General features: G+C 48.6%; 1 protein-coding gene across 2 annotated transcripts in view; it reads right to left on the reverse strand.

Moving 5' to 3' along the window:
* Nucleotides 1-588: 588 nt before the first annotated feature.
* Nucleotides 589-24,181, reverse strand: part of DYSF (dysferlin) — a 73,501-nt gene continuing 49,908 nt past the window's right edge. For both annotated transcript variants that reach the window (XM_079305523.1, XM_079305522.1), the window contains 15 exons: nucleotides 23,473-23,571; nucleotides 22,764-22,892; nucleotides 21,942-22,097; nucleotides 19,850-19,941; nucleotides 18,056-18,226; nucleotides 17,198-17,340; nucleotides 14,176-14,315; nucleotides 13,404-13,492; nucleotides 13,100-13,195; nucleotides 12,028-12,169; nucleotides 4,698-4,797; nucleotides 4,268-4,437; nucleotides 3,329-3,438; nucleotides 2,221-2,368; nucleotides 589-802 (listed from right to left, as the gene is read on the reverse strand). In XM_079305523.1, the coding sequence (XP_079161649.1) occupies nucleotides 764-802; nucleotides 2,221-2,368; nucleotides 3,329-3,438; nucleotides 4,268-4,437; nucleotides 4,698-4,797; nucleotides 12,028-12,169; nucleotides 13,100-13,195; nucleotides 13,404-13,492; nucleotides 14,176-14,315; nucleotides 17,198-17,340; nucleotides 18,056-18,226; nucleotides 19,850-19,941; nucleotides 21,942-22,097; nucleotides 22,764-22,892; nucleotides 23,473-23,571 (1,824 nt within the window). In that variant the 3' untranslated portion in view covers nucleotides 589-763. The remainder of the gene's footprint in view (nucleotides 803-2,220; nucleotides 2,369-3,328; nucleotides 3,439-4,267; nucleotides 4,438-4,697; nucleotides 4,798-12,027; nucleotides 12,170-13,099; nucleotides 13,196-13,403; nucleotides 13,493-14,175; nucleotides 14,316-17,197; nucleotides 17,341-18,055; nucleotides 18,227-19,849; nucleotides 19,942-21,941; nucleotides 22,098-22,763; nucleotides 22,893-23,472; nucleotides 23,572-24,181) is intronic.

The following is a 24,181-nucleotide window of genomic DNA, read 5'->3' on the forward strand; positions in this document are numbered from 1 at the left end:
AATTCTGCAAATACTGACACTAAAAAGACCAAGGATTCCCAAAAAAGTGGCTGGGAGACAGTGGGAGAGGAGGAAATCAAAGCCCAGCTGCTCCTGGGATTCCTCTCCCAGATGGAATGGGAGACCTGAGGGATTGTGGAGCAGCTCCAAGGGAAAACCAGCTCCAGAATTCCATGATGGAATGCAAAGGCCTCAAAATCCAAGAAAAACTGGGATTTTGCAGAGCACCAACTCCAAATTCCATGTTTTGCACCACAGCCTTTCCCATTCCCTTGATTTCAGCTTTGGGAATGCGATGTGTCATCCCAGGGATTCTGGTTTTCCAACACGTTTTCCACAGATTTACAATACAGAAATGGGATAATACAGGGAAAAGGGAAACTGAGGCTGGATCAGAGAGCAAGAAGTGCTCAGAACCCATGGGATTCACTCAGGCTGGCAGATCCCAAATCCTGCCCTGGGAGGATCCTCTGCACATTCCCAACTCAGGGATGGAAAGATCCTTTCCCCTCTCCCTCCTCGGATTTCCACTGGAATTTGGGATTTGCCAACCAGAGCAGCAGGAAAACTCAAACAAAACAGAGGAGGCTGGAAAACCAGGAATATTTTGGTGGAAGCTTTGGTTAGGTGTCGCTTCCCAGGTGGAATTCCAAAGGGAAGCAGAGTCTTTGGCAGCAGCTGGAGGCCTGGATGAGGTTGTTCCTTCTCCACTTCCAGAGGGAAAATCCCTTCCCAAAATTCCCAGGCAGGCACAGGAGCAGCTTCAGTTGAAAGGTTTCACCAGTTTCATAGCAGCGTAGTTCTGGAAGGATGGAAAAATATGGGAATCATGGGGAAAACGAGGGAATCACTGGAAGAATAAGGGAATCCTTGGGAGAATATGGGAATCGTTGGAAAAATAAGGTAAATCATTGGGAAAACAAGGGAATCGTTTGGAAAAATAAGGGGATTGTTGGAAGAATGAGGGAATCATTGGAAGAATAAGGGAATGATTGGAAAACATGGGAATCTTTGGGAAAATAAGGGAATTCTTGGAAAAATGAGGGAATCATTGAAAAAATAAGGGAATCATTGGAAGAATTTAACAAGCACCAGAAGTCATTCCAGGATTTTTATTGCTCTTCCCAAAAATTTTTAAGATAAATTCCTACCTCTTCAAACCCTTGGAATTAACTTGGCCTCTTCCTCCAGCACCATCCCAGTGTTCAACCAGTGGGAAAAATTCCCAGTTTTCCCTGATTTTCTGGAGTCTCCTCCTCTCCTCTGGATCCCACTGGTCCTTCCCATCCTCTGGTATTCCCACAAATCTCATGGATTCACCACCCAACCCCTGGCCTTGTATCCCTACAGCTCCTTTTTCCATGATCCCACAAAATCTGGGACATCACCCATTCTGCCCCTTTGGAAAAGGGTCCTGGAGCATTCCCAAAGCCATGCCAGGATTTTTCTGGAATGCAGAGCTTTCCAGCAGGAGGAGGCTCCTCCAGCCCTGCCCCAAACCCAAAATTATTCCAAATCCAGTCAGAAACTTCATGGAGTTTTGCCAAAGGCAATCAAAGCTATCCCATATTTTTTTCCCTCTGCATCCCAGAAAACCTCGGGTCCTGTCCCAGTGCCAGCACTTTGTGTTGCTGAAGACACTCCAGGAATGAACTTTCCATGTTATTTTGGGATCTCCACCATTCCTGATATCACGGAATTCTTGAGGTTGGAAGAGAGCCCCAATCCTTGTTCCTCACTTGTCCTCAAGTGCCACATCCGGATGTTTTTGGAATAATTCCATGGATGGGGATTCCAGCACTGCTCCAGGGCTGGACACCCCTTTCCATAAGGAATCTTCCTTAATATCCAACCTAAAATTCCCTTGGAACAACTTGAGGCTGTTGCCTCTCGTCCTGTTGTTCGCTGGGAGCAGATCCCAAATCCCACCTGGCTCCAAACATTCAGGGAATTGTGGAGAGCCAGAAGGTCCCCTCTGAGCCCACTTTTCTCTGGGATGAGCCCCTTTCCCATCTCCCTCAGCTTTTCCTGGTGCTCCAGCCCCTTCCCAACTCCATTCCCACCCCTGAACCTCCATATTTTTCCCCATAAGGATCCCAAACCCAAAAAAATTCCCTTTTCAACCCATTGTTTCCCTCTCACGGAATTTTCCATCCCCCTGAATCCACCACCCTTTGGACCTCAGCCAATCCCAGCCCTCCTCTCCCAGCTGCTCCCTACCGGGAAGGCGTAGACGAAGATTCCCAGGAAAAGCAGCAGGATGAAGAGGAGGATGGCCAGGATCAGCACCCACTTGTAGCGGCGCCACAGGATGAACTTCAGGGTCTTGTACGGGGACGTGAACCACAGGAAGGAGGTTTCGGGACGCCTGGAGACAAGGGAAGGGGAGGCACCTCGGAATTTCATCCTCCTGGATCCCCAATCCCATCTGCCTCAGTGGTCCAGGCCAGCCTCAGATCCCACTGGATTCATGGTCCACAGACTCCCAATCCCAATGGATTCATGGTCCAGAGCAGACTCCCAAATCCCATTGGATTCATGGTCTAGAGCAGATTCCCAATCCCAATGGATTCATGGTCCACAGACTCCCAATCCCACTGGACTGGTGATCCAGAGCAGCCTCCCAATCCCACTGCTCTCAGCTCTTGCATCTTTCTGGATATATCCCAGGAATGCCCTCCTTGGTGGTCCAGACCGGCTTCCCAAATCCCACTGGATTCATGGTCCAGACCAATTTCCCAATCCCACTGGATAGGTGATCCAGACCAATTTCCCAGTCCCACTGGATAGGTGATCCAAACCAGTCTCCCAAATCCCACTTGACTGGTGATCCAGAACAGGCTCCCATATCCCATTGGATTCATGGTCCAGACCAACCTCCCAATCCAAATGGATTGGTGCTCCAGACCAACCTCCCATTCCCACTGGATTGGTGATCCAGGCCAGTCTCCCAAATCCCACTGGATTGGTGATCTAGACCAGACTCCAAATCCCGCTGGATTGGTGCTCCAGACCAGACTCCAAATCCCGTTGGATTCATGGTCCAGACCAACCTCTCAGCCCCAATGGATTGGTGCTCCAGACCAGTCTCCCAATCCCAATGGATTGGTGCTCCAGACCAGTCTCCCAATCCCACTGGGCTGGTGTTCCCTTACACAATCCCAATTTCCTTGGGCAGTCTCCCCCTCCTCCACCAGTTCCAAGTGGATCCTACCCAGGCACAAACCCAGTTCAGCCCAGTTCCCTCCAGCTGGAAGACCAGAATTCCCATTTGGACCTTGAGAATTCCATGCCCTGGTTGTTGTTTTTCCATTTGGGATGTTCTTACTTGGGATCCTCCAGCCTGGGGTTCATGTTCGGCTCATCCCGTCCCATCCCGGCCGGACGCTCCTCGTGCTCCTGCTCCGCCACAATTTCCAAAGTCATCTCCAATTTGCCCTGGATGGGTTAAATAAAAACTGATTTATTGCCCCAAAAAATTGGGGAGAAAGGTGAGGAATGATTGTGGGATGGAAAACGGGGATTTGGGAGAGAAAATGTACTTGGAGCAGAACCAAACTACTCCCAGCTTTTTAGGATTCCAGAGATCCCTCAACTGTCACTGGAGATATTCCAGGAAATCCCAGATCCCACTGACACCGTAATTTGAGCAACCACAGAATCCCAAGATCATAGAGGAAAAACCTCTGGAATCAAGCCCAAGCTGTGACAGATCATCACTGAGTGCCACATCCCATCCTTCCCAGTTCTGATTTCCAATTTTCCTGGCACCAGTTTAGGATTTTTTTTGGTTGAATAAGAAGTTCCCTGCCTGGATTCCCTCAACTGCATGGAACAGTCACCAAAACCTGGAACAGGACCCCAGACACCTGGGACAGCTGGAATTTTTTTCCTGGTGTTTAGGACACAAAATTGTTGGGAATAGTTGTGATATGGAATCAAATTTGGTGGCACACTCCAAAAACCGCGGTGAAAATCCCACAAAACCTGATAATTCCTCTGCGCAGTGCCAGAAAACTTCCAGCCAACCACAGATTCACAAAATCTCCTGCTGGAAATGGAATTTCCTGCCCTGGCTTGAATTGAATGAAGCTTTCAGGGAATTCTGGAATGGTTTGGACTGGGAAGGAATTTAAAGCCCATCCAGTCCCACCTCATGTCCACTATCCCAGGGTGCTCCAATCCTCATCCAACCCGGCCTCGGACACTTCCAGGGATGGGAATTGGAGTGAGAGATCCAAGGGAAAGCAGGGAGAGGCCACTTTACCGCCAGGATCTTCTGCTGGTCCTGCTCGGCCACACAGGGCCACCAGCCCTTGACGGTTTTCTGCTCAAAGAGGGACACGGAGGACAGGGAATCATCCACCAGATCCAAGGAACATTTTTCCGCCGTCTTGGCAGGCTTGGGCATCCTGTTGAGATCCATCTGGATGGATCCTGAAAGGAAGAGCGTTCCAGGTGAGACTTCTCTGTTGGGACAATCCTTAAAACATGGGATGTTCCCAGATTCCACAGAGTTTGGCGCATCCCAACCATCCCAATCCAAACTCCCAATTTCCACGACCCCAGGTTGCTCCAAGCCCAATCCAGCCTGGCCTTGGACACTTCCAAGGATTCAGCATCCACAGCTTCTCTGGACAACCTGTGCCAGTGATGTTTTCCCTTTTTTGGGATGGATCCCAAAATTCCCAACTTACCCAAATAGTCATCGAAGGAGAACTTGTCGTTGTCCCAGATCTGGAGGATCAGCTGGGGTGGGATCTTGTTTTCGGTCTTGTCCAAGCTCCAGAAGTGTTCCTAAAATCCCACCGGGAAAGAAACCACGGGAAAAAGAAAGATTCATCAGGAGAATTGGCCAGAGCCTGGCTCTGGAAATCCTGGAATTCCTTGGGTGTCCTGCTCTGGATCTGCAGGACACGGGCTTTGGAAAACTCTTGGATAAGGATAATCAGTGGAAAACCCAAGATGCTTCTGGAAGGTGTTGGCAACAATTTATGCCTTAATTCAATGTTTTTAATTAATGTGATTAATTTTATTTAAATAACTTAATTTAATGTAATTTAATTTAGGAAAAGGGTCGATGGGATCCCAAACAGGATCCTTAGGAGCAACAGGAATTCCCACAATTCCAATGAAGGCAACTCTCCAAGGCGAAGAGAACAACAAGCATTGAGTGTCAGCACTGCCAAACTTTGCCTTCCACTTAATTCATGGAAAAATATGGGATTGGCACTTAAATCCGCACTTCCAGCACGGAATTCCCAAAGATCCATTCCCTTCCGGATCCACCACGGCTCTGATCTGCTCCAAGGTCTGTGGGACAACCAGAGACCATCAAAGGCCAGTTCAGGCCACCCACGGCTCCTGAATTTATTCACGGAACATGGATATGGAAAGGAAGATTCCACATTATCCCAGGAACCTGCTGAAGTTCCAACCAGGCTGATCCAACCTCACCCTGAACATTCCCAGGGATCCAGGGGCAGCCACAGCAAATCTGGGAATCCCAGCCCAGGCAGGAATTCCTTCCCAAGATCCCAGCCCAATCTCCCCTTTCCCAGTGCAGCCATTCCCTGTGTCCTGTCCCTCCAGGCCTTGTCCCCAATTCCAGCTCTCCTGGAGCCCCTGCAGGGATTCTGAGCTCTTCCCTTCTCCAGGGGAACATTCCCAAGTTATCCATCAGTTCTGCATCCCAGAGTAAGGAATATCCACTGCCTGGGAAGTGGAACCCACATCACCATTTCCACGAATTAAACCAGGAATTTTTTCCAACATGGATCCAACACCACTGTTGGAATGCCTGGGAGTCAGGTTAGGATTAAGAATCCCAGAATTCCTGATGTTGGAAAAACCCTCCAGGATCAGCGAGTCCAAGCTCTGCCTACTCCCCACCTCAGCAACCAGGAATTCCTTGGACAACTCCAGGGATGGGGACTCCAAACTTCCCTGGGCACTTCCACCCTCTCCATGAAAAAAATTCCACCCGATGTCCAAAAAGAAATGTTGGGATAAAGGAGAAAGACAAAATCCCACCCCAAAGCTGAAAGATTGTTGGGATTGTTATTCCTGGCTCCAGAAAAGAGGAGGGAAATCCCAGCAGGATTCCTGACACCCCTCCGAGGGTGTCCTGGTGGCAATTCCTCCTGGAAGTGTCAGAAATGACGGGATTTAATTAAAACCAGGAAACTCCAGCGTTATTCATCCGTCGCTCCATAAATTCACCCCAAGACTCGGATTCATTATTTCATCCAATATTAAATTATTAAAGAAAAGGGAGGGGGAAACAGTCTCACATTCCACAGGAACATAAATATTCCAGCTGGGAGTCCGTGGGCACTCCAATCCCATTGGATTCATTTTAAGAGATCCCTCTGGATTGTTCTGTTTCAATTTTGCTCCGTTCCCTGCCCGGCTTTGGGAAAACGTGCCAGGAATTTTGCATTGGAGCATTTTATGGATGCAATTGAGATATCTGATAATCCAGAAATCCCAAATGAAGTCCATGGAAAATTTCCTCTCTACCCTCTGCTGGCTGCAGTGGGTTGGGATGGGTGTTTATCCAGAGGGATGTTTATCCAAGAGGATTTTTCCCATCTTTTCCAGACGTTTTAAATTAAATCTGTTAAAAAGGGGGAAGAGTTGATGTTGATTCTTCTCTTTCCCAGTAACGGGAAAGAAGTGATCCATATGGATTCCTGGATAACAAAGCTGGGATGATTTTGGGAGGGGCTGGAAAATTCCCAGGTGGTGGAAGATCCATCTCCAAGGTGAACAACACAGGCTCCTGTGGATTGTCCCTTCCGGGAGAAATCCAGGTGTCCATCAAAGCTTGGCTTGGAAAAGGGGGAAATACATGGAATTCCAGACTGGTTTGGACTGGAATGAACATTCAAGAACCATCTGGAATATTCCCTGGAAAGGAAACTTCCACAGGCTCCATGTCCTCCAGGTGTCTCTTCCTCCCAGTGAATTCCTCCCACATTCCATGGATGTGTCCATACTCCAGGCACATCCCACGCTCCCTTCTGGGTCGATGCAACTTCCCAAGGATTTGTTGGAGTTTCTCATTGTCCCAGCCCATCCATGCACAGCCAAACTTGAGGAAAACCTCACACTTGGAATCATCTCCCACCTCTCCCAGCTGGATCCGTGTCCCTTGGGATAATGAAGCTGAAGGAAAGGTTGGACGGGATCTTGGGAAGGAATTCCAGGCTGGGAGGGTGGGGAGGGGCTGGGATGGAATTCCCAGATTTGCTGTGGCTGTCCCTGGAACCCTGGAAGTGTCCAAGGCCAAGTTGGATGGACTTGGATCCACCTGGGATCACGGGAGGTGTCTCTGGATGGGCTTTAAGGTCCTTCCCATTCCAAACTATTCTATGATTCCATGAAATTCCATTAATTCCATGGGCAAACCCAGCAGACTTTGGGATTCCACCTTCCTTCCTTCCCACTGCAGCATCCAAGGAAAAAAAGGGAACAAAACCTTGGCTCTGCACCCTCTGCATCCCAATTCCTCTGAACATCCCAACATTCCAGGGATAACTCAGGTAGGGCTCAACCCTTTCCAGGTGGGAATTCCGTGCTCCATCTCTCCAAATTCCCCCCCCTCCTTTTTTTTTTTTTTTAATGGAAAAACACCATAAAATACAATTTTGGCAGAGACAAAACCTCCCTGCCCCGAGCCCTGTCAAGCTGAGGACACCCAGAGCTCTGCTGGAAAGGCAGGAAAAGGGAATTGGGAAGGGGGAATTCGATGCTGAGTGAAGTTTATGGGTCCCTTTCAAGGCAGCGTGAAATTCACTTCCATGATTAAATCGGGCTCTGAACATTCCCTGTAAAAACAACCCAGAGCGTGAAATTTATATCCCAGCCTTGTCCAAGCCATGGGGAAAAAAGGCTGGAATTATTGTTGGAGGGTTTGTTTTCCAACAAGGGGAGGCTCGGGGATATTTTATGGATTTTTGTGGATAAAGTAGCAGGAGAGGCAGGGAAAAAAATCGGCTCTGATTCCCAGGAAAGTGTTGACAGGGCTGCATTTCTCCTGGATTGTGAAAGTGCTCCAGAATACAAAGGAGGAAACATGATTTTTGGGAAGGAGAGGAAGTTTGCTCCCAAAATGTCCCATTTCAGGTGCATCCTGCAGGAATTTGGGGGGTCCAGACATGCAGGAGACTCCTCTGGGGTGCCACAGAATCCCTGAGCTTGGAAAATCCCCCAGGATCATCCAGCCCAAACTGGGACTGATCCCTGCCTTGGCACTGAGTGCCACATCCAGGAATTCCTTGGGCAACTCCAGGGATGGAGATTCCAAACCTCCCTGGGCACTTCCAATCCCTGATCACCCTTTCCATGAGGAAATTCCTGCTGGTGTCCAACCTGGGACAACCTGAGGCCGTTCCCTATTTTCCTGTTATTCCCTGGGAGCAGATCCCAACTCCCATCTCACTCCAAAATTCCAAGGAGTTGTGCAGAGCCACAAGGTCCCTCCGGATCCCCCTTTTCTCCCTTTCCCAGCTCCTCAGGAATTCCCCAGTCCCTTCCCAGCTCTGTTCCCTTCCCTGGACACTCTCCAGCCCCTTTGTGTCCATAGGAATTCCAGAACCAGACACGGCACATTCATGGAGATGCCATTTGCTCCAACATTCCACACAAACCCTTTCCTGCCCTAAAGAACTTCCCAGGTCCGGATTTGGCAGCCACATCCAGCTGCTGCTGGAATTGGCACGGGGAGCTGAAGGTTCCAAAACCAATTCCATGAATTTTCCACCCCAGGCGCCTGTGGGATGTGGGAGCCCTGAGTGGGTTCCCAGGAAAATGGGATCCACACCAAGTGACCTCGGATTGTCCTGGCTGTCCCACAACCCATCTGATAACAGGCTTAGACTGGGAATCCAAAATTTAAACTTCCCACTTAGGTTGGAATTTAGGGACAATTCCTTCATGGAAAGGATTTTCCAGCCATGTGGAGGCTGACCCGGGAAACTTGGAATGTCCATCCTCGGAATGACCTAAAATCCCTCTGGAGGTGGCACTTGGGGACATGGTCAGTGGCAGAGCTGGTGGCCTTAGAGGGCTTTTCCATCCTAAATCATTCCACGATTTTCTCATTTTCCAAAGCAGAAACTGTTTCCCTGCAGGACTCAAAAACCTGGGAATGTGCTCTTCCCATGCAGCCAACATGGTTTGAATTTCCCAGATGGCAGCATAAAAAGCAGGGAAAACTATGGAAATTCCAAAGGAATGCTGAGAAAATAATTAAAGAAGTATTTCCATGTTCTCAGGAGAGTTGTCCCAAAGATGGGAATATTTCCCTTCCTCAGAAATGTTTTAGAAACTCGGATTGGGGGAAATTCCTCTCTCAGGAGACGAAAGATCTTTATAATATTAATCCAGCCAGGAAAGTTATGGGAAACCATCCTGAAGTGGTTGAAATGTTTAGAAAAGCAGGAATGAGAGTGACACCTGATTTTCCCTGGGTTTTCCCTGGATTTCCCTGAATTCCCAGGCTCCCAACCACCACAGGCATTCCCATCAGAACAAAGTAACATGGATCTTATCCAGGAACTTCCTTGGCTTTTTTGGGAAAGTATTTGCAACCTGGGTTGGGATGATCCATGGAGCCCCCACCTGCAGGAATTCCAGCTCTGGAATTCCCAGCATGGGAAGGACCTGGAGCTCTTGGAGAGATCCAGAAGAGGCACCAGGATGATCAGAGGGACGGAGCAGCTCTGCTGTGGGAAAGTCTGGGAGAGTTGGGATTGCTGGAATTGGAAAGGAAAACTCCAGGGGATGCTCAGAGTCCCTGCAGGGGCTCCAGGAGAGCTGGAATTGGGGGACAGGACACAGGGAATGGCTCCACTGGGAAAGGGGAGATTGGGCTGGGATCTTGGGAAGGAATTCCTGCCTGGGCTGGGATTCCCAGATTTGCTGGGGCTGCCCCTGATCCCTGGCAGTGCCCAAGGCCAGGCTGGATCCCCCTGGGACAGTGGAAAGTGTCCCTGGATGAAACTGGATGAGCTTCCAGCTCCCTTCCCACCCAACCCATTCCACAATTCCATGATTCCTAATCCACCTAGCCACTCTCTGGGAAGCTCCAGCACAGAGCAAACAAAGGAAAACCACTGGAAAACTCTTTCCCTTCCAGCCCAGCTGGGCACAGGTGGTTTTGAGCAGCTCCCAATCCCCCACAATCACTCCCAACTTTTGATTGAAATTCCACCTTTCCTGCCTCTCCAGCCGGGATTTTTACGGCCGCAGGAACCGAGCCGGAGTTCAAACAGCACATGGCGAGATCAAAAAATTCCCGAAGCCGGAATGCTCCACCCGGCTTTCCCTTCATTATTCCAGCCTTTACAGAGAACTTTTACAAGGTGTTTATTTTCGGATCCAGTGTTGGAAGCCATGTGGTGGGAAAAGATTCCAGATCGGCACAGCGGGATGGATTTGCCTAAAGGGGGTTTATGGAGGGGGGTCTTGGCTTTTTCCAAGCGGGATAATTGGATGTAGTACACCCTGTATTTGGGATTTGTTGGATATGAAGCGTGAAATGGGCCCGGCTGGGATTCTGTCAATCATTGGAACTGCCTGGGAAGGGCTTTGGATGCTGGGAATTGTCTGGGAGGGGAGGTTGGCTCGGCATCTTCCCAGCTGAGGTGCTGGTTCCATGGAAAATAGGATGGGATGGGGATCTCGGTGGGTTTTGGGGATCTCGGTGGGTTTTGGGGATCTCGGTGGGTTTTGCGGATCCCAGGGGATTTTTGGGAATCACAGTGGGTTTCAGGGATGATCCCATTGCAAGCAGGATTTTTTGGGCAACTCATATTCCATGAAAACTCAGGCTGAGCTAAAGCAGGGAGCAGGAATCATGGGATCATGGATGAGTGAGCTTGGAAAATCCTCCAGGATCATCCAGCCAACCCTGGGACCAATCCCCACCTTGGCACTGAGTGCCACATCCCGGAATTCCCTGGACACCTCCAAGGATGGGGACTGCAAACCTCCCTGGGCACTTCCAATGCCTGACCACCCTTTCCATGAGAAAATTCCTTCTGGTGTCCCAAACCTGAGCATCCTCAGGGGATGAAGGCTCAGGATGAGTTGGGTGAAGGACTTTGAGTCTCCAGGGAGCTGCCACAGGAAGTTTGGGATTTTCCCTATTGTCAAACGACCACAAAGAGCCAAAAACCACAAAATCATGGAATGGTTTGGGTTGGAAGGGACCTTAAAGATGATCCAGTTCCATCCCCTTCCATGGATATGGAATCTTCCATTGGATTATTCCTCTTAAACCTTTTAATCCTTTAAATCTCCAGGTGAGGGAAATTTAAATTAATTGATCTCCTCTATTGTTTCATGTCCAGTTTTCCCTAATTCCCATCATTTCCATAATTTCCATGGTCTAGTTTTCCCCTGCATTATTCCACGCACCCATCCCAACCCCATTCCCATTTCTTTCCATCCATGAATTGATCCAAGGGACACCAGGAGCAGCTGGAGGAACGAAGGGATCAAAATCCCATCCAAAAAAATGCCATCCACTTCAACTCCCAATCCAATCCTCTCCCTGAATCCAAAGCTTTTCTTCATCCCAACCCATGTTCCCATCAGGGATTTGGAGGCAGCTCCTTCCTCTCCCCATTTTTAGCCTTTTTGGGAAGTTTTTGCACAGCACAACACTCATTATTCCATGCTGGAAAACAGAGGTTCCCACCAAACTGTCCCCATGGAATTGTCACCTCCAGTTTTGGAATATCCCTGTTGCCCAAGAGCATTTGGACACTTGCTCCAATATTTTTCCAGCCTGCTCCAGCCTGGATGAATCTTTCCCAGAGACATCAGCCTCTCCAAAAAAAAAAAAAAAATCCCTCTAATTCCAACCCCATTTTGCTTCCAAATGCGGATTTTTGAGCAAAATTCCCAAAATTTCACGGAGAGTCTGAGCTTTGCAGGGCTCAGCTCATGAAGGTCCAAAATTCCCGTTTCACCCCAGAATTCCCACGAGGATCCAGGAATTCCTGGACCACTCACCTTCTTGGCCACGTGGCACATCTGCTCTGCCGGCAGATAATCGAAGGGGAAGATGAATCTCCAGTTGAAATTCCCTTCTCCTCCCATGGATCTGTAGTGGACATCCGTCTTCTGCTTGTTCTCCTCGTGTCCCACCAGCCACCTGCCAGGGACAAACAGAGCCCATGGAAAACCAGGATCATGGCAAGGGTTTGGGATCTCACTCGATGTCACAAACGGAATGTTCCTGATCCCGGTGTCTGCTGGGTATGGATCCATCACTGGAGAGGCGGATCCATAGCTGGAAAAGTGTGGATCCATAGCTGGAAAAGTGTGGATCCACAGTTGGAAAAAGCCAAGTCCATAGTTGGAAAAGTGTGGATCCATAGCTGGGAAGGTGGGGATCCGTAGTCAGAGATGAGACCCATATTTGGAAAGGTGTGGATCCACAGTTAGAAAGGTTTGGATCCATGATTGGAGAGGTGTGGATCCATAGTCAGATGTGTGGATCCATGGCTACAGAGGTGTGGATCCATAGTTGGACAGGTGTGGATCCATGATTGGAGTGGTGGATCCATATTTGGAAAGGTGTGGATCCATGACTGAGAAGGTGTGGATCCATAGTCAGAAGTGTGGATCCATAGTTGGAAAGGTTTGGATCCATGGTTGGAGAGGTGTGGATCCATGATTGGAAAGGTTTGGATCCATGGTTGGAGAGGTGTAGATCCATAGTCAGAGGTGTGGATCCATGATTGGAAAGATTTGGATCCATGCTTGGAGATGTGTGAATCCATGCTTGGAGAGGAGTGGATCCATGCTTGGAGAGGTGCGGATCCATGGTTGGAAAGGTTTGGATCCATGGTTGGAAAGGTTTGGATCCATGGTTGGAAAGGTGTGGATCCATGGTCGGAGATGTGAATCCACAGTGGGAAATCCACAGATCCATAACTGCAGAGCCATGATGGTCCCTCCATCCCAGCAGGATCCAGGCCTATCCCATCAACACCAACCCAAGCACCACCTGAATTCCTTCCCTGCTGCTCCTGCACCTCCAGCCTCGGGAATCCGGGAGACTCCGGAGCGGGACACTCACCCTTTGACGTAGATGTCGCTCATCTTCTCCCCAGTGATGCTGAGATCATCCAGGATCACATCCTTGGTGTTCCAGATGATGCAGCGCAGGTAAAACCTGGAAAACCCCAGGAATAAAACCACAGGAAGGTGGAAAACTCATCCAGCTGGAAGTCCCACTGAGGGATTTCCTGCGGGAGCCATTTCCCTGGAGATGATCCCACACCTGTCCCTCTTCCAGGTGGGTGAATCCATCCCCACCTGAGGCTTCCAAGCATTCCCAACTCCTTTCCCAAAGAAAAGATGTGGAAGAAATGGGAAGTTACCTCTTGGCTTTGCGTGGAGTGACATTGAAAGGAGGGCCAGGATGTCCCAAGGATTTGGGAAACAGATCCACCCACATCTGGAGCTTCCCCTGCATGGAAAAACAGAGCCCTGAAACCTTGGGAGATTCCAAACTGGAACACCCGAACCTCCTGAGGGAGATCTGGGATCCTTGGGTGGAAAAGGATTCCTCAATGGAAAAGGGACATTAAAGGTCACTTTATGAAAAGAAACATTAAAGGTCATTTTATGAAAAGGAACATTAAAGGTCATTTTTAGGGATAGTTGGGAATTCATTGAAGTATGCAAATCCTGAGGAGCAGATGAGGGAGGTGGGAAAGGGGCTCAGTTTGGAAAAAAATCAGGGATCAGGAGGGACCCTCTGACTCTCCACAACTCCCTGGAATGTTGGAGCCAGGTGGGAGTTGGGATCTGATCCCAAGGAACAACAGGAAAAGAGGGAACAGCCTCAGGCTGGGCCTGGGGAGGCTCAGGCTGGACACCAGTGGGAATTTCCTCATGGAAAGGGCAATCAGGAATTGGAAGTGCCCAGGGAGGTTTGGAATCCCCACCCCCAGAAGTATCCAAGGAATTTCTGGATGTGGCACTCAGTGCCAAGGCACAGCTTGGACTGGATGATCCTGGAGGATTTCCCAACCTCAGCGATCCCAGGATTCCGGGAAAAGAATTCCGAGTAGGACTTTTAGACCAGCAATGAAAACTAAATTAAATTAAACTAAAATAAACCAAATTAAACCAAATTAATCATCCCACCTGCTCGATGTCGGGCTGCAGGGGGCTGTAGAGGCGCCGGGTCTCCACGTGCTCCGGAACCAATCCCTGTTTCCGGAGGGCAGCCAGGGCCAGCCGCTCCTCCGCCGGCCCCAGGTGCGGGTTCGGGGCCTTCCCATCCTCTGACACAGGCAAAAAACAGTGAATCCCACAGGGATTTGGGCCAGGAAGAGCTGGAGCAGCACAGCCTCCATTTCCAAACCCATCGCTGCAAGCTATGGGACAGGGATGACATTCCCAGCGGGAAAACCCATGGAGACCCTCGTGCAACCACCCCACAAATCACAGCCAGGAAAATATGGCAAGGACCCAGCTGGATCCCATGGAAAGGAGAATCCAATGATTGATCCCTCTCCTGGATCCAGCTCTCCTTAAGCCCCAGAAATCTGGATTCCCATCATCCCTCTGTTCCCACTCCCAAGAGTTTATCCCAGAGTTTAAAGCCATCCAGGATCTTCAGCTGGGCAGACGGGAAAAAGCTCCCAGTGGGATCCCATTTCCTCTCTGCGGGATTTGGGGTGAAAGATGGGAATGGGAGGAGGAGGAAGGACATGGAGACACCACCAGCACAGCCTGGGGTTGTTCCAAGTTTCTACTGCAGTCCAAGTCCCTGCTCCAGTCCCACCAGGATATTTGTGGTCCTCCATCCATGGAAGACCTGGAATTATCTCCTCCATCTCTCCTGCTCCACACCAGCCCCTGATCCTGCCACAAATGGGCCAAGATTCCTCAATAATGGGCATTCCTGCCTTCTCTTCCCAGTCAGGATCCATCCATCCATCCATCCATCCATCCATCCATCCATCCATCCATCCATCCATCCATCCATCCACCCATCCATCCATCCATCCATCCATCCACCCATCCATCCCATTCCTGGAAACAATGCTTTATCCTTGGATATCAGGGAAGTGGTGAAGTTCCCACCCCTGGAGGTGTCCAAGGAACAACTGGACACGACACTTCAACAAGGCTGAACTCAATCTTGGAGATCTTTTCCAACCTGAATTCTGGGATTCCAGGATCTCCAAAGTCTTTTGCAACCTAAAAGATTCCCTGATTCTGAGCCTAACCCCAAACAATCCCAAAATTCCAGGCTGGGGTTGGTGGATTTCACCCCACTCTGGCCATGCACCTTCCAGGACAATTGAAACAAAAAGTGCTCCATAAATATCATTCCATAAATACAAATATGATTGCATAAATATAAATATTATTCCACAAATATCATTCCAACTGCACCAAATCCTGGTGAGATACCCCAGCTCCTTCCTAACTCCAGTTAGCTGGGATAATTCCCAACGATTTCCCAAACCCTGGAATTCCGGCGTGTGCGCACACGTGCGGCTTTACACGCCGGGAAAAGAACGAGCCCCTCTCAAAGAACAACAAAATCTGGGAGTTATGGAATAATGGGCTTGTAAAATCCCAGCTCTCGTGTTTAACAGCTCCAGGTCATTCCCAGTCCTGCTCTGGAGCTCGCAGCTGGATTCCAGATCTGCTCCGGGTCACGCCTCGGGCTTTGTTCTGCCCTTTGAACTCGCTGCTGTGAAACCCAGAGAAGGTGACAGCACGGAGGGGGGACACATTTTAACACCTCCCCAGCCCTCCCTGGAAAACTTTTCCATAAGGATTCACTTCTCCTCCAGGGAAAACCTGAATTCCTGAAGGAATCTGTGCTTTGTTTCCCCAGAGCACAGAGAGGGATCAGCCCTGGGTTGTGCCGTGTTTTGTGTCTCTGGTGACATCTTTGGGGTGGTGGCCTTAAAAATGCCAGTCAAAGTTTCAGTAGGATATTGGGAATTCTTGGCTCTGAGGGTGAGGAAGCCCTGGAGAAATCCCAGATTTGCTGTGGCTGCACTTGGATCCCTGGAGGTGTCCAAGGCCAGGCTGGATTCACCTGGATAACGGGAGGTGTCCCTGCCCATGGAGGGGGTGGAACAGGATCACTGTTATGGTCCCAACCTAAACCATTCCATTATTCCAAACTGCAGTTCCTGGGCCAGACAAAGTGGGATTTCACCTCCTCCTGGGACTAAAACCTTCTTTTTGTGCCTTAAAGCAGAGTTTTCCCAAAAAAAAAAAAATCCTCCTGCCCCAGGAATGTTGGGTCAGAGGGAGGTGTCATGGGGAAACAAAAAACTCCTCCCCAAAACTCCATGGCTTTTCTCCTCTTTGTAGAAACTGGGTTTGTCCCTCCATTCCCCCAAATCCCAAAAGAATTCCCAGGTCTGTGTGTGGGACATTGTCTCCCTCTAGTGACCGTTCCCAAAATGAGATTCCAATGGAAGAGCTGCTCTTCTGGCTCTGGCAGCACTTGGAATATCAGGTTGGAGCGTGTCACTCCCACCCAGGGGTGTTTGGTATGGGCCAACCCACGGTCAACATTCCTGGATTGAAGGTCTGGGTTCAATCCCGGGATTTGGGGCATGGTTCAGAGCCAATGGGGACAGAGAGGAGGAGGATGGGGACAATGCCATCCCTCAGTCCTGGCCTCCATAATGCTCCTTGTGATGTCTCCATGCACTTGGAATATCAGGTTGGAGCTTCCCACAAACTCATGGTCAGCATTCCTGGACTGAAACCCTGGATTCAATCTCAGGATTTGGGGCATAACCAAATTTGGGAATAGTTCAGACCCAATGGGGACAGTGGGGGGGAAGATGGGGACAATGCCATCACCCAATCCTGGCCTGCACAATCACCCTTCCCGTGACATCTCCATGCACTTGGAATATCAGCTGGAGCTTCTCACTCCCAGTCCAGGGGTGTTGGGTTTGGTCTAACCCACGGTCAACATTCCTGGATTGGAGGTCTGGGTTCAATCCCAGGATTTGGGGCATGGACAGCCTTGGGAATGGTTGAGAGCCAACAGGGACAGAGGAGGAGGAGGATGGGGACAACGCCATCACTGAATCCTGGTGATGTCTCCATGACATCCAGCTCAATCTCTTTCTCTGGAACGAGGAAATTCTGCTATCCCAAAGGATCCCTGACATCTCACCCAGCTGGGAGAGGAGGTATTCCTGATCCCGGAAGATGATCCGGTCGGGTTTGTAGGTGGGAGCTTTGAGGTTGTGCTGCAGGGAGAAGAGGTGGAGCAGCTGGGAAGGACGGAGCTGGTCCCGCCACTGGTTGGGGCCGGAGCTGAAACCAAAGAGAATCATGGAATCATGGAATGGGCTGGGTTGGAAAAAGGTTAAATTCACCCAGTGCCATGGGAGGAGAAATCTTCCACTATCCCAGGTGGATCCAGCCTGGCCTTGGGCACTGCCAGGGATCCAGGGGCAGCCACAGCAAATCTGGGAATCCCAGCCCAGCCAGGAATTCCTTCTCAAGATCCCAGCCCAATCTCCCCTTTCCCAGTGCAGCCATTCCCTGTGTCCTGTCCCTCCAGGCCTTGTCCTCAATTCCAGCTCTCCTGGAGCCCCCACAGGGACTCTGAGGATCCCCCTGGAATTTTCCCTTCTCGAGGGAACATTCCCAGCTCTCCCATCATGCCTGACCTCATCCCCCATTCCCAAACTTCCAAAGCTTCCCAAACTCTGGCATTTTTGGGGTGGGAATGATCCTTTTCCAGGATAACCCACCCATGGATAGATGGAGTGATGAATGGATCCATCCCACCCCCTCCCCACCCTCCCAACCAGGAATCCCCTCCCAAGATCCCAACCTCCCACTCCTGGGACCCAGGAGCAGCCACAGCTTTTCCCCCCACCAGGGACAGAACAGGATTTCCCTGGAGGATAACCAGGACTCTGGGAATCCCAGCTCCAGCACAACCCTGCTGTGACCCCGTGGCCAGCTCAGCGCCCCGATCCCGGGATGCAGGGACATTCCCAGCCCGGGGAGGGGCACCCACAGGCAGTAGGTCTGGGGGAGGCCGCAGCGAGCCCCGAATTTGGAGAGGAAGCGATTCTCCAGGTCGATGATGGTCTCGCCGATCTTCTCGTCCTTGGACAGCAGGTCGTAGTCGTAGAGGGTGACCCTGAGATCCTTCTCCAGGGGCAGGGTGCAGCTCAGCTCGAACATCCTGGGAACAGGGAAAAGAGGATTGTGCAGCTGGAATTCCCTGGGAATGGACGCGCTCCCCGTGCCAACCCAACCCGGGATGGATCAGAGACCCTGAGATTCCTTGAGGCACCTGATCCAGCAGGGCCAGGCTGGTTTACAGAGGAATCGTGGGATGGTTTGGATTGGAGACACCCTAATGATCTTCTCATTCCACAAATTCCCTCATCCCAGGTGGATCCAAGCCACAGTGTCCAGCCTGGCTTTGGGCACTGCCAGGGATCCAGGGGCAGCAAATCTGGGAATCCCAGCCCAGGCAGGAATTCCTTCCCAAGATCCCAGCCCAATCTCCCCTTTCCCAGTGCAGCCATTCCCTGTGTCCTTGTCCCCAATTCCAGCTCTCCTGGAGCCCCTGCAGGGACTCTGAGCATCCCCTGGAATTTTCCCTTCTCCAGGGAACATTCCCAGCTCTCCCAGTCTGGCTCCAGAACAGATCAGCTGGAACAGATCCTGGAATGGTTAGGTTGGAAGTAACTTCATATCCCATCCCATTCCCACCCCATTCATGACAGGGACACTCCCAGTGTCCCAGGGGGATCCAGCCTGGCCTTGGACACTGCCAGGGATCCAGGGGCAGCCACAGCAAATCTGGGAATTCCAGCCCATCCCTTCCCCACCCTCCCAGCCAGGAATTCCTTCCCAATATTCCATTTAAATTCATCTCCCTCTCCGTGTTGCTTTGTTGGGAAGGTGTCCCAGCACTGTGGCCTGGACTGGTGGGAGCAGCATTGGAAAATCCGATGGATTTTATGGGAATTGGGATTTGATCCCTGTTTAAGCTCCCAGTCCCGGATTTTGGCAGCCTGGAGCTCATCCCAAAGGGCAGATCTGATCTCTGGGATGGGATCCAGGGAATGGCTGGATCCCCTTTTCCAGGGGAGGTCCAGGTTGGATATTGGGAAAAGATTCCTTATCCAGAGGATGCTGGAACAGCTCCTCAGGGAATGGGAACATTCCCAAAGCTGCCAGAGCTCCAGGAGCATTTGGACAACATTCCCAGGGACAGGGTGGGATTGTTGGGATCATCCTGGGAAGGAGTCAGATCAATGATCCTTGAGGGTCTTGTCCAACCCAGGCTATTCCATGATTCCCTGGTTTTCTGGGAGAACAAAGCCCCATGGAGTCAAGCTTTCCTCAGTTTCCCTGCTCCTTTTCCAGCCTTGCCAAACACCTTTTCCCAGGATAAACCATCATCCTTGGAATTTTATCCCGTTTCTGAGGGAAACAACTCAATTATCCATGGATAATCCTTTTCCAGAACATTTGGAGGTGTCCCATTCCTCTCCATTCCCAAAATTCTTTCCCATCAGTGGGATGACCCAGATTCCTCCACTATGGAATTCCAGCTCCACAATCCACAGCTCAGAAATCACAGGAATCAAGGAAGGAGAGGAAAAGGAATCATGGAATAGATTGGGATGGGAGAATAATTAAAATCCATCCCAATCCCTGCTGTGGGCAGGGATACTTCCCACTATCCCAGGTTGCTCCAGCCTGGAATTGGGTGCTACAATGGGAAGTTCTGGTTGGACCAGCACAATTCCCTCAGTAGGACATCCAAAAATTCCATGGAATCCACACTTACTTCCCAAAAACGGGCTCCAGAGTGCAGGGAAGGTAATTTTCCTGGTCATTGATGGATTTCTTTCCCACAGAAATCTTCACGTAGGGATCACACTGGAGACAGGCAAGGAAAGAAACACAAAAATCCAAAAATGGGATTCCAGTCCCTTTTCCACAGGTGATCCCAAACCCCATCCCTCTCCCAAATAAAATTATCCTGGGAGCTCAGCATCCATTTGAAAAGTGGGGAATTTAATTCAAGTTGAATTTATTGCCAGGAGAAGGTAAAAAAATCAAGGAAAAGATTCAATTCCAGCTAAAAGATTTTACCTGGATCTACAGGGATCCCAGTCAGTTTCAAGAATTCCCTGGAAAAAAACACCCAGGCCAATTCTCCTGGATTTTTCCTCTTCCTGTTGATTTGTTTTTTAAGGAATGGATGGAAAACAGCGCTCAGGGAATGGAATGAGCACCCAGGTATTTCTTGGCTGGGATGAGCCTCTGGAAAATTCCCATTCCAGAGGAAATTTGGGATCAAATTTGGGTTGGTTTGGGGTTTTCAATGGAAAAACTCCCTTTTGCTTTTTTTTTTTCTTTTTAATCCTCAGGAATTACTCATGGGAGACTTCAAAGGAATTAAACACTTCCATTCCAAATCCATTCAAAAAATGGGAATTCAAAAGTGGTTGGAATTTCTTCATCTATTTTTCCATATATTTCATATATATTTCCCATACTCTATATATGTTTTCCATATGTTTTTCCATATATTTTTACATCTATTCATTATTTTTCCATAAATTTTCCATTTGTATTTACTATTTTCCTATATATTTCCTACACTGTTCCTTAAATTTTCTCCTCTTTTCCAGTGGAACAGAGAGACACTGAAGGGATTTTTCCCTTCCCTGAGTTTTGGGGAGTTTTTGGACCTACACAATTCCTACTTTCCCAAAATTTCCCTTCCAGACCAGCAAACCTTTGCAAGAAGGAATTTTGGGAAAACCAGGATTTCATTTCCTTCAGCACATAAACACCAAAACAACCCCAAAACAAAACCAAACCCAAAACTGGTGGAACTAAGGCTGAAAAATCCCAGCGGACAAAGGAAGAGTTGGCTCCTGGAATTCCAAGATATTCCAAGGGAGGCAGAAAACAGGAACAAATTGCTAAATTTTAGGGCAAATTTGTAAATTTTGACTTATCTTTTACCCAGTTTTAATCCAATTTTGACACAATGTTTACCAAATTTTGACCCAATTTTGACCCAATGTTGACCCAATGTTGACACAATTTTGACACAATTTTTACCAAATTTTGACCCAATTTTGACCCAATGTTGACCCAATGTTGACCCACTGTCAACACAATTTTGACACAATTTTTACCAAATTTTGACCCAATTTTGACCCAATGTTGACCCAATGTTGACCCAATGTTGACACAATTTTGACCCAATTTTGACCCAATGTTTACCAAATTTTGACCCAATGTTTATCAAATTTTGACTCAATGTTTACCAAATTTTGACCCAATTTTGACCCAATGTTTACCAAATTTTGACTCAATGTTTACCAAATTTTGACACAATGTTTACCAAATTTTGACCCAATGTTGACCCAATTTTGACCCAATGTCGACACAATTTTGACCCAATTTTGACCCAATTTTGACCCAATTTTGACCCAATGTTTACCAAATTTTGACCCAATTTTGACCCAATGTTTACCAAATTTTGACACAATGTTTATCAAATTTTGACTCAATGTTTACCAAATTTTGACCCAATTTTGACCCAATGTTTACCAAATTTTGACCCAATTTTGACCCAATGTTTACCAAATTTTGACACAATGTTTATAAAATTTTGACTCAATGTTTACCAAATTTTGACCCAATTTTGACCCAATGTTTACCAAATTTTGACTCAATGGTTACCAAATTTTGACCCAATTTTGACCCAATGTTGACACAATTTTGACCCAATTTTGACACAATGTTGACCCAATTTTGACCCAATTTTGACCCAATTGTGACCCCTCAGGGCTGAGATGTTCCAATAATCCACTGCAGGAGCCAACCTGGAGCTTTCCCAGCTCCATATTTTGGGATACCTTGCCGTTGGAATCCTTGGGCTGGAGGTCGAAGGCGCGGATGATGTAAACCCGGACCAGACATTCCTGGAGTCCCCTGGCTGGGAGCTGCTGGAATTGCCTGGGAGGAACTGGAACACGGGGATCATCAGGAAGAGGGTAAATCCTGAAGGAACCCTGGGAAGAACATGGGAAAAGTCAGGGAAGAACACATGGAGATGGATCTTGGAATGAATCGTGGAATTATGGAATGGTTTGGGTGGGAAGGGAGATGAAAGCTCATCCCATTCCAAGGCAGGGACGCTTCCCACTATCCCAGGTGGATCCAAAACTCATCCCAACCTGGCCTTGGGCATTCCCAGGGATCCAGGAGCAGCCACAGCAAATCTGGGAATCCCAGCCCAGGCAGGAATTCCTTCCCAAGATCCCAGCCCAATCTCCCCTTTCCCAGTGGAGCCATTCCCTGTGTCCTTGTCCCCAATTCCAGCTCTCCTGGAGCCCCTGCAGGGACTCTGAGCACCCCCTGGAATTTTCCCTTCTCCAGGGGAACATTCCCAGCTCTCCCAGAGCAGAGGGGCTCCAGAATCCTGGAATGGTTTGGGTTGGAAGGGACCTTCAATCCCATCCCATTCCCATCCCATCCATGGGCAGAGACACCTCCCACTATCCCAGATTCTCCAGGCCCCTTCCAAGCAGCCTTGGCCACTTCCATGGATGTGAATTCCAAGGATTCCACAACCCCCAAAATTCGCCTCACAGAATGATTTGGGCTGAGGAGGACTTCAAAAACCCCTCAATTCCCACCCCTATGGATAAAATCCATGGAGACAGGACCCATCCCACCTTGAATTCCCCCACCACCGAGGGGTCATCACTGGAATCCTGGGATCTGCCCCGGAACAGCTTGAAGGTGTGGCAGAAGTCGGAGAGATGCTCAAATTCCTCAACGTTTTCCAGCTCTGTCTCGTAGACCTGAGGAGCAAAAGATGGAGCAGCGAAAAAATTCCAGCAAAATTCCTCAATCCTGGGGAAAATCATCCCATGGGGAGAAATTTCCATGATTTTTCCCCCTTGTTTCACTCTGGGGCAGTGAGAAGAGGAGAAATTTGGGAATCCCACAAGAAATTCCAGCCCATCCCAACGACCCAGACAAAGCCAAAGTCTCCTGGTGGGTTTTTCATGGGTAGAGATCTTCCAGCTGGGAATGTTCTCCTTAAAACCAAGGAAAATCTTCCCTATTTGGGAGTTTGTGTTAAATTTAACCTTTCTTGTGCCTAAATCTTCCTCTTCCCTGAGAAATCCCTGTTTTTCCTCATCCCCAAACCCTTCCCATGGTGACATTTCCCCAGTGCCTCCACCACTTCCCAAAGGAAAAAATTTCTGGACGTTCCCAGAAAGGAATTTCCAAAGGAAATGGAATTTTCCACGCCTGGGAAAAAATGTTTTGGGTTTTTTTTTTTTTTTTGAACCCTGATGGAAAAAAGGCTGAAAATCCCAAGGAAATCATGGAGAGTGGAATTCCAAGCATCTACACCCAATGGAAGCCACTCACCTTCAAGGTGTCAAATCCCTTTTCCAGGTAATATCCACATTTTTCCCTCTCTCCTGTGGAAGCGTAAAATTTGCTCCACCAGTCAATGAATTCCTCCTCCTGCAGCCAGAGATCCCAAAGTTACTCATTTCCCACCAAAAAAAAAAAAAAAAAAAATTAAAAAAAAAAATTAAAAAAATAAAGAAAAAGAAAAAGAGAAAGGAAAAGAAAAAGAAAAAGAAAAAGAAAAGAAAAAGAAAAAGAAAAAGAAAAAGAAAGAAAAAGAAAAAGAAAAAGAAAAAGAAAAAGAAAAAGAAAAAGAAAAAGAAAAAGAAAAAGAAAAAGAAAAAGAAAAAGAAAAAGAAAAAGAAAAAGAAAAAGAAAAAGAAAAAGAAAAAGAAAAAGAAAAAGAGAAAAAGAGAAAAAGAAAAGAAAGCAGCAGCAGCTCCCAGATTTGGGAACTGAACCCTGCATCAACCCTATCCCTGATTTCCAGGTTTTTTGGGATGCTCCCAGACCAAATCCAGGTTTACAGCCACTGTGGATATTCCCAAGAGGATCATTCCTCATGGGAAGATGAGGCAGAGCTCCAAGAAGAATATTCCAAGGATTTGCTGCATTTTTAGGGAATTTTTGGCCACTTGGAGGGTGGTTTTCCCAAGATTTCCATGCAGGGAATGAACCAATTTAACTCCAGTGTTAACAGCTTGAAATGTTCCAATTTTAGGCT

The sequence above is a fragment of the Erithacus rubecula genome, assembly GCF_903797595.1.
Source record: "Erithacus rubecula genome assembly, chromosome: 5".
In the NCBI taxonomy this organism is placed as follows: Eukaryota; Metazoa; Chordata; class Aves; order Passeriformes; family Muscicapidae; genus Erithacus; species Erithacus rubecula.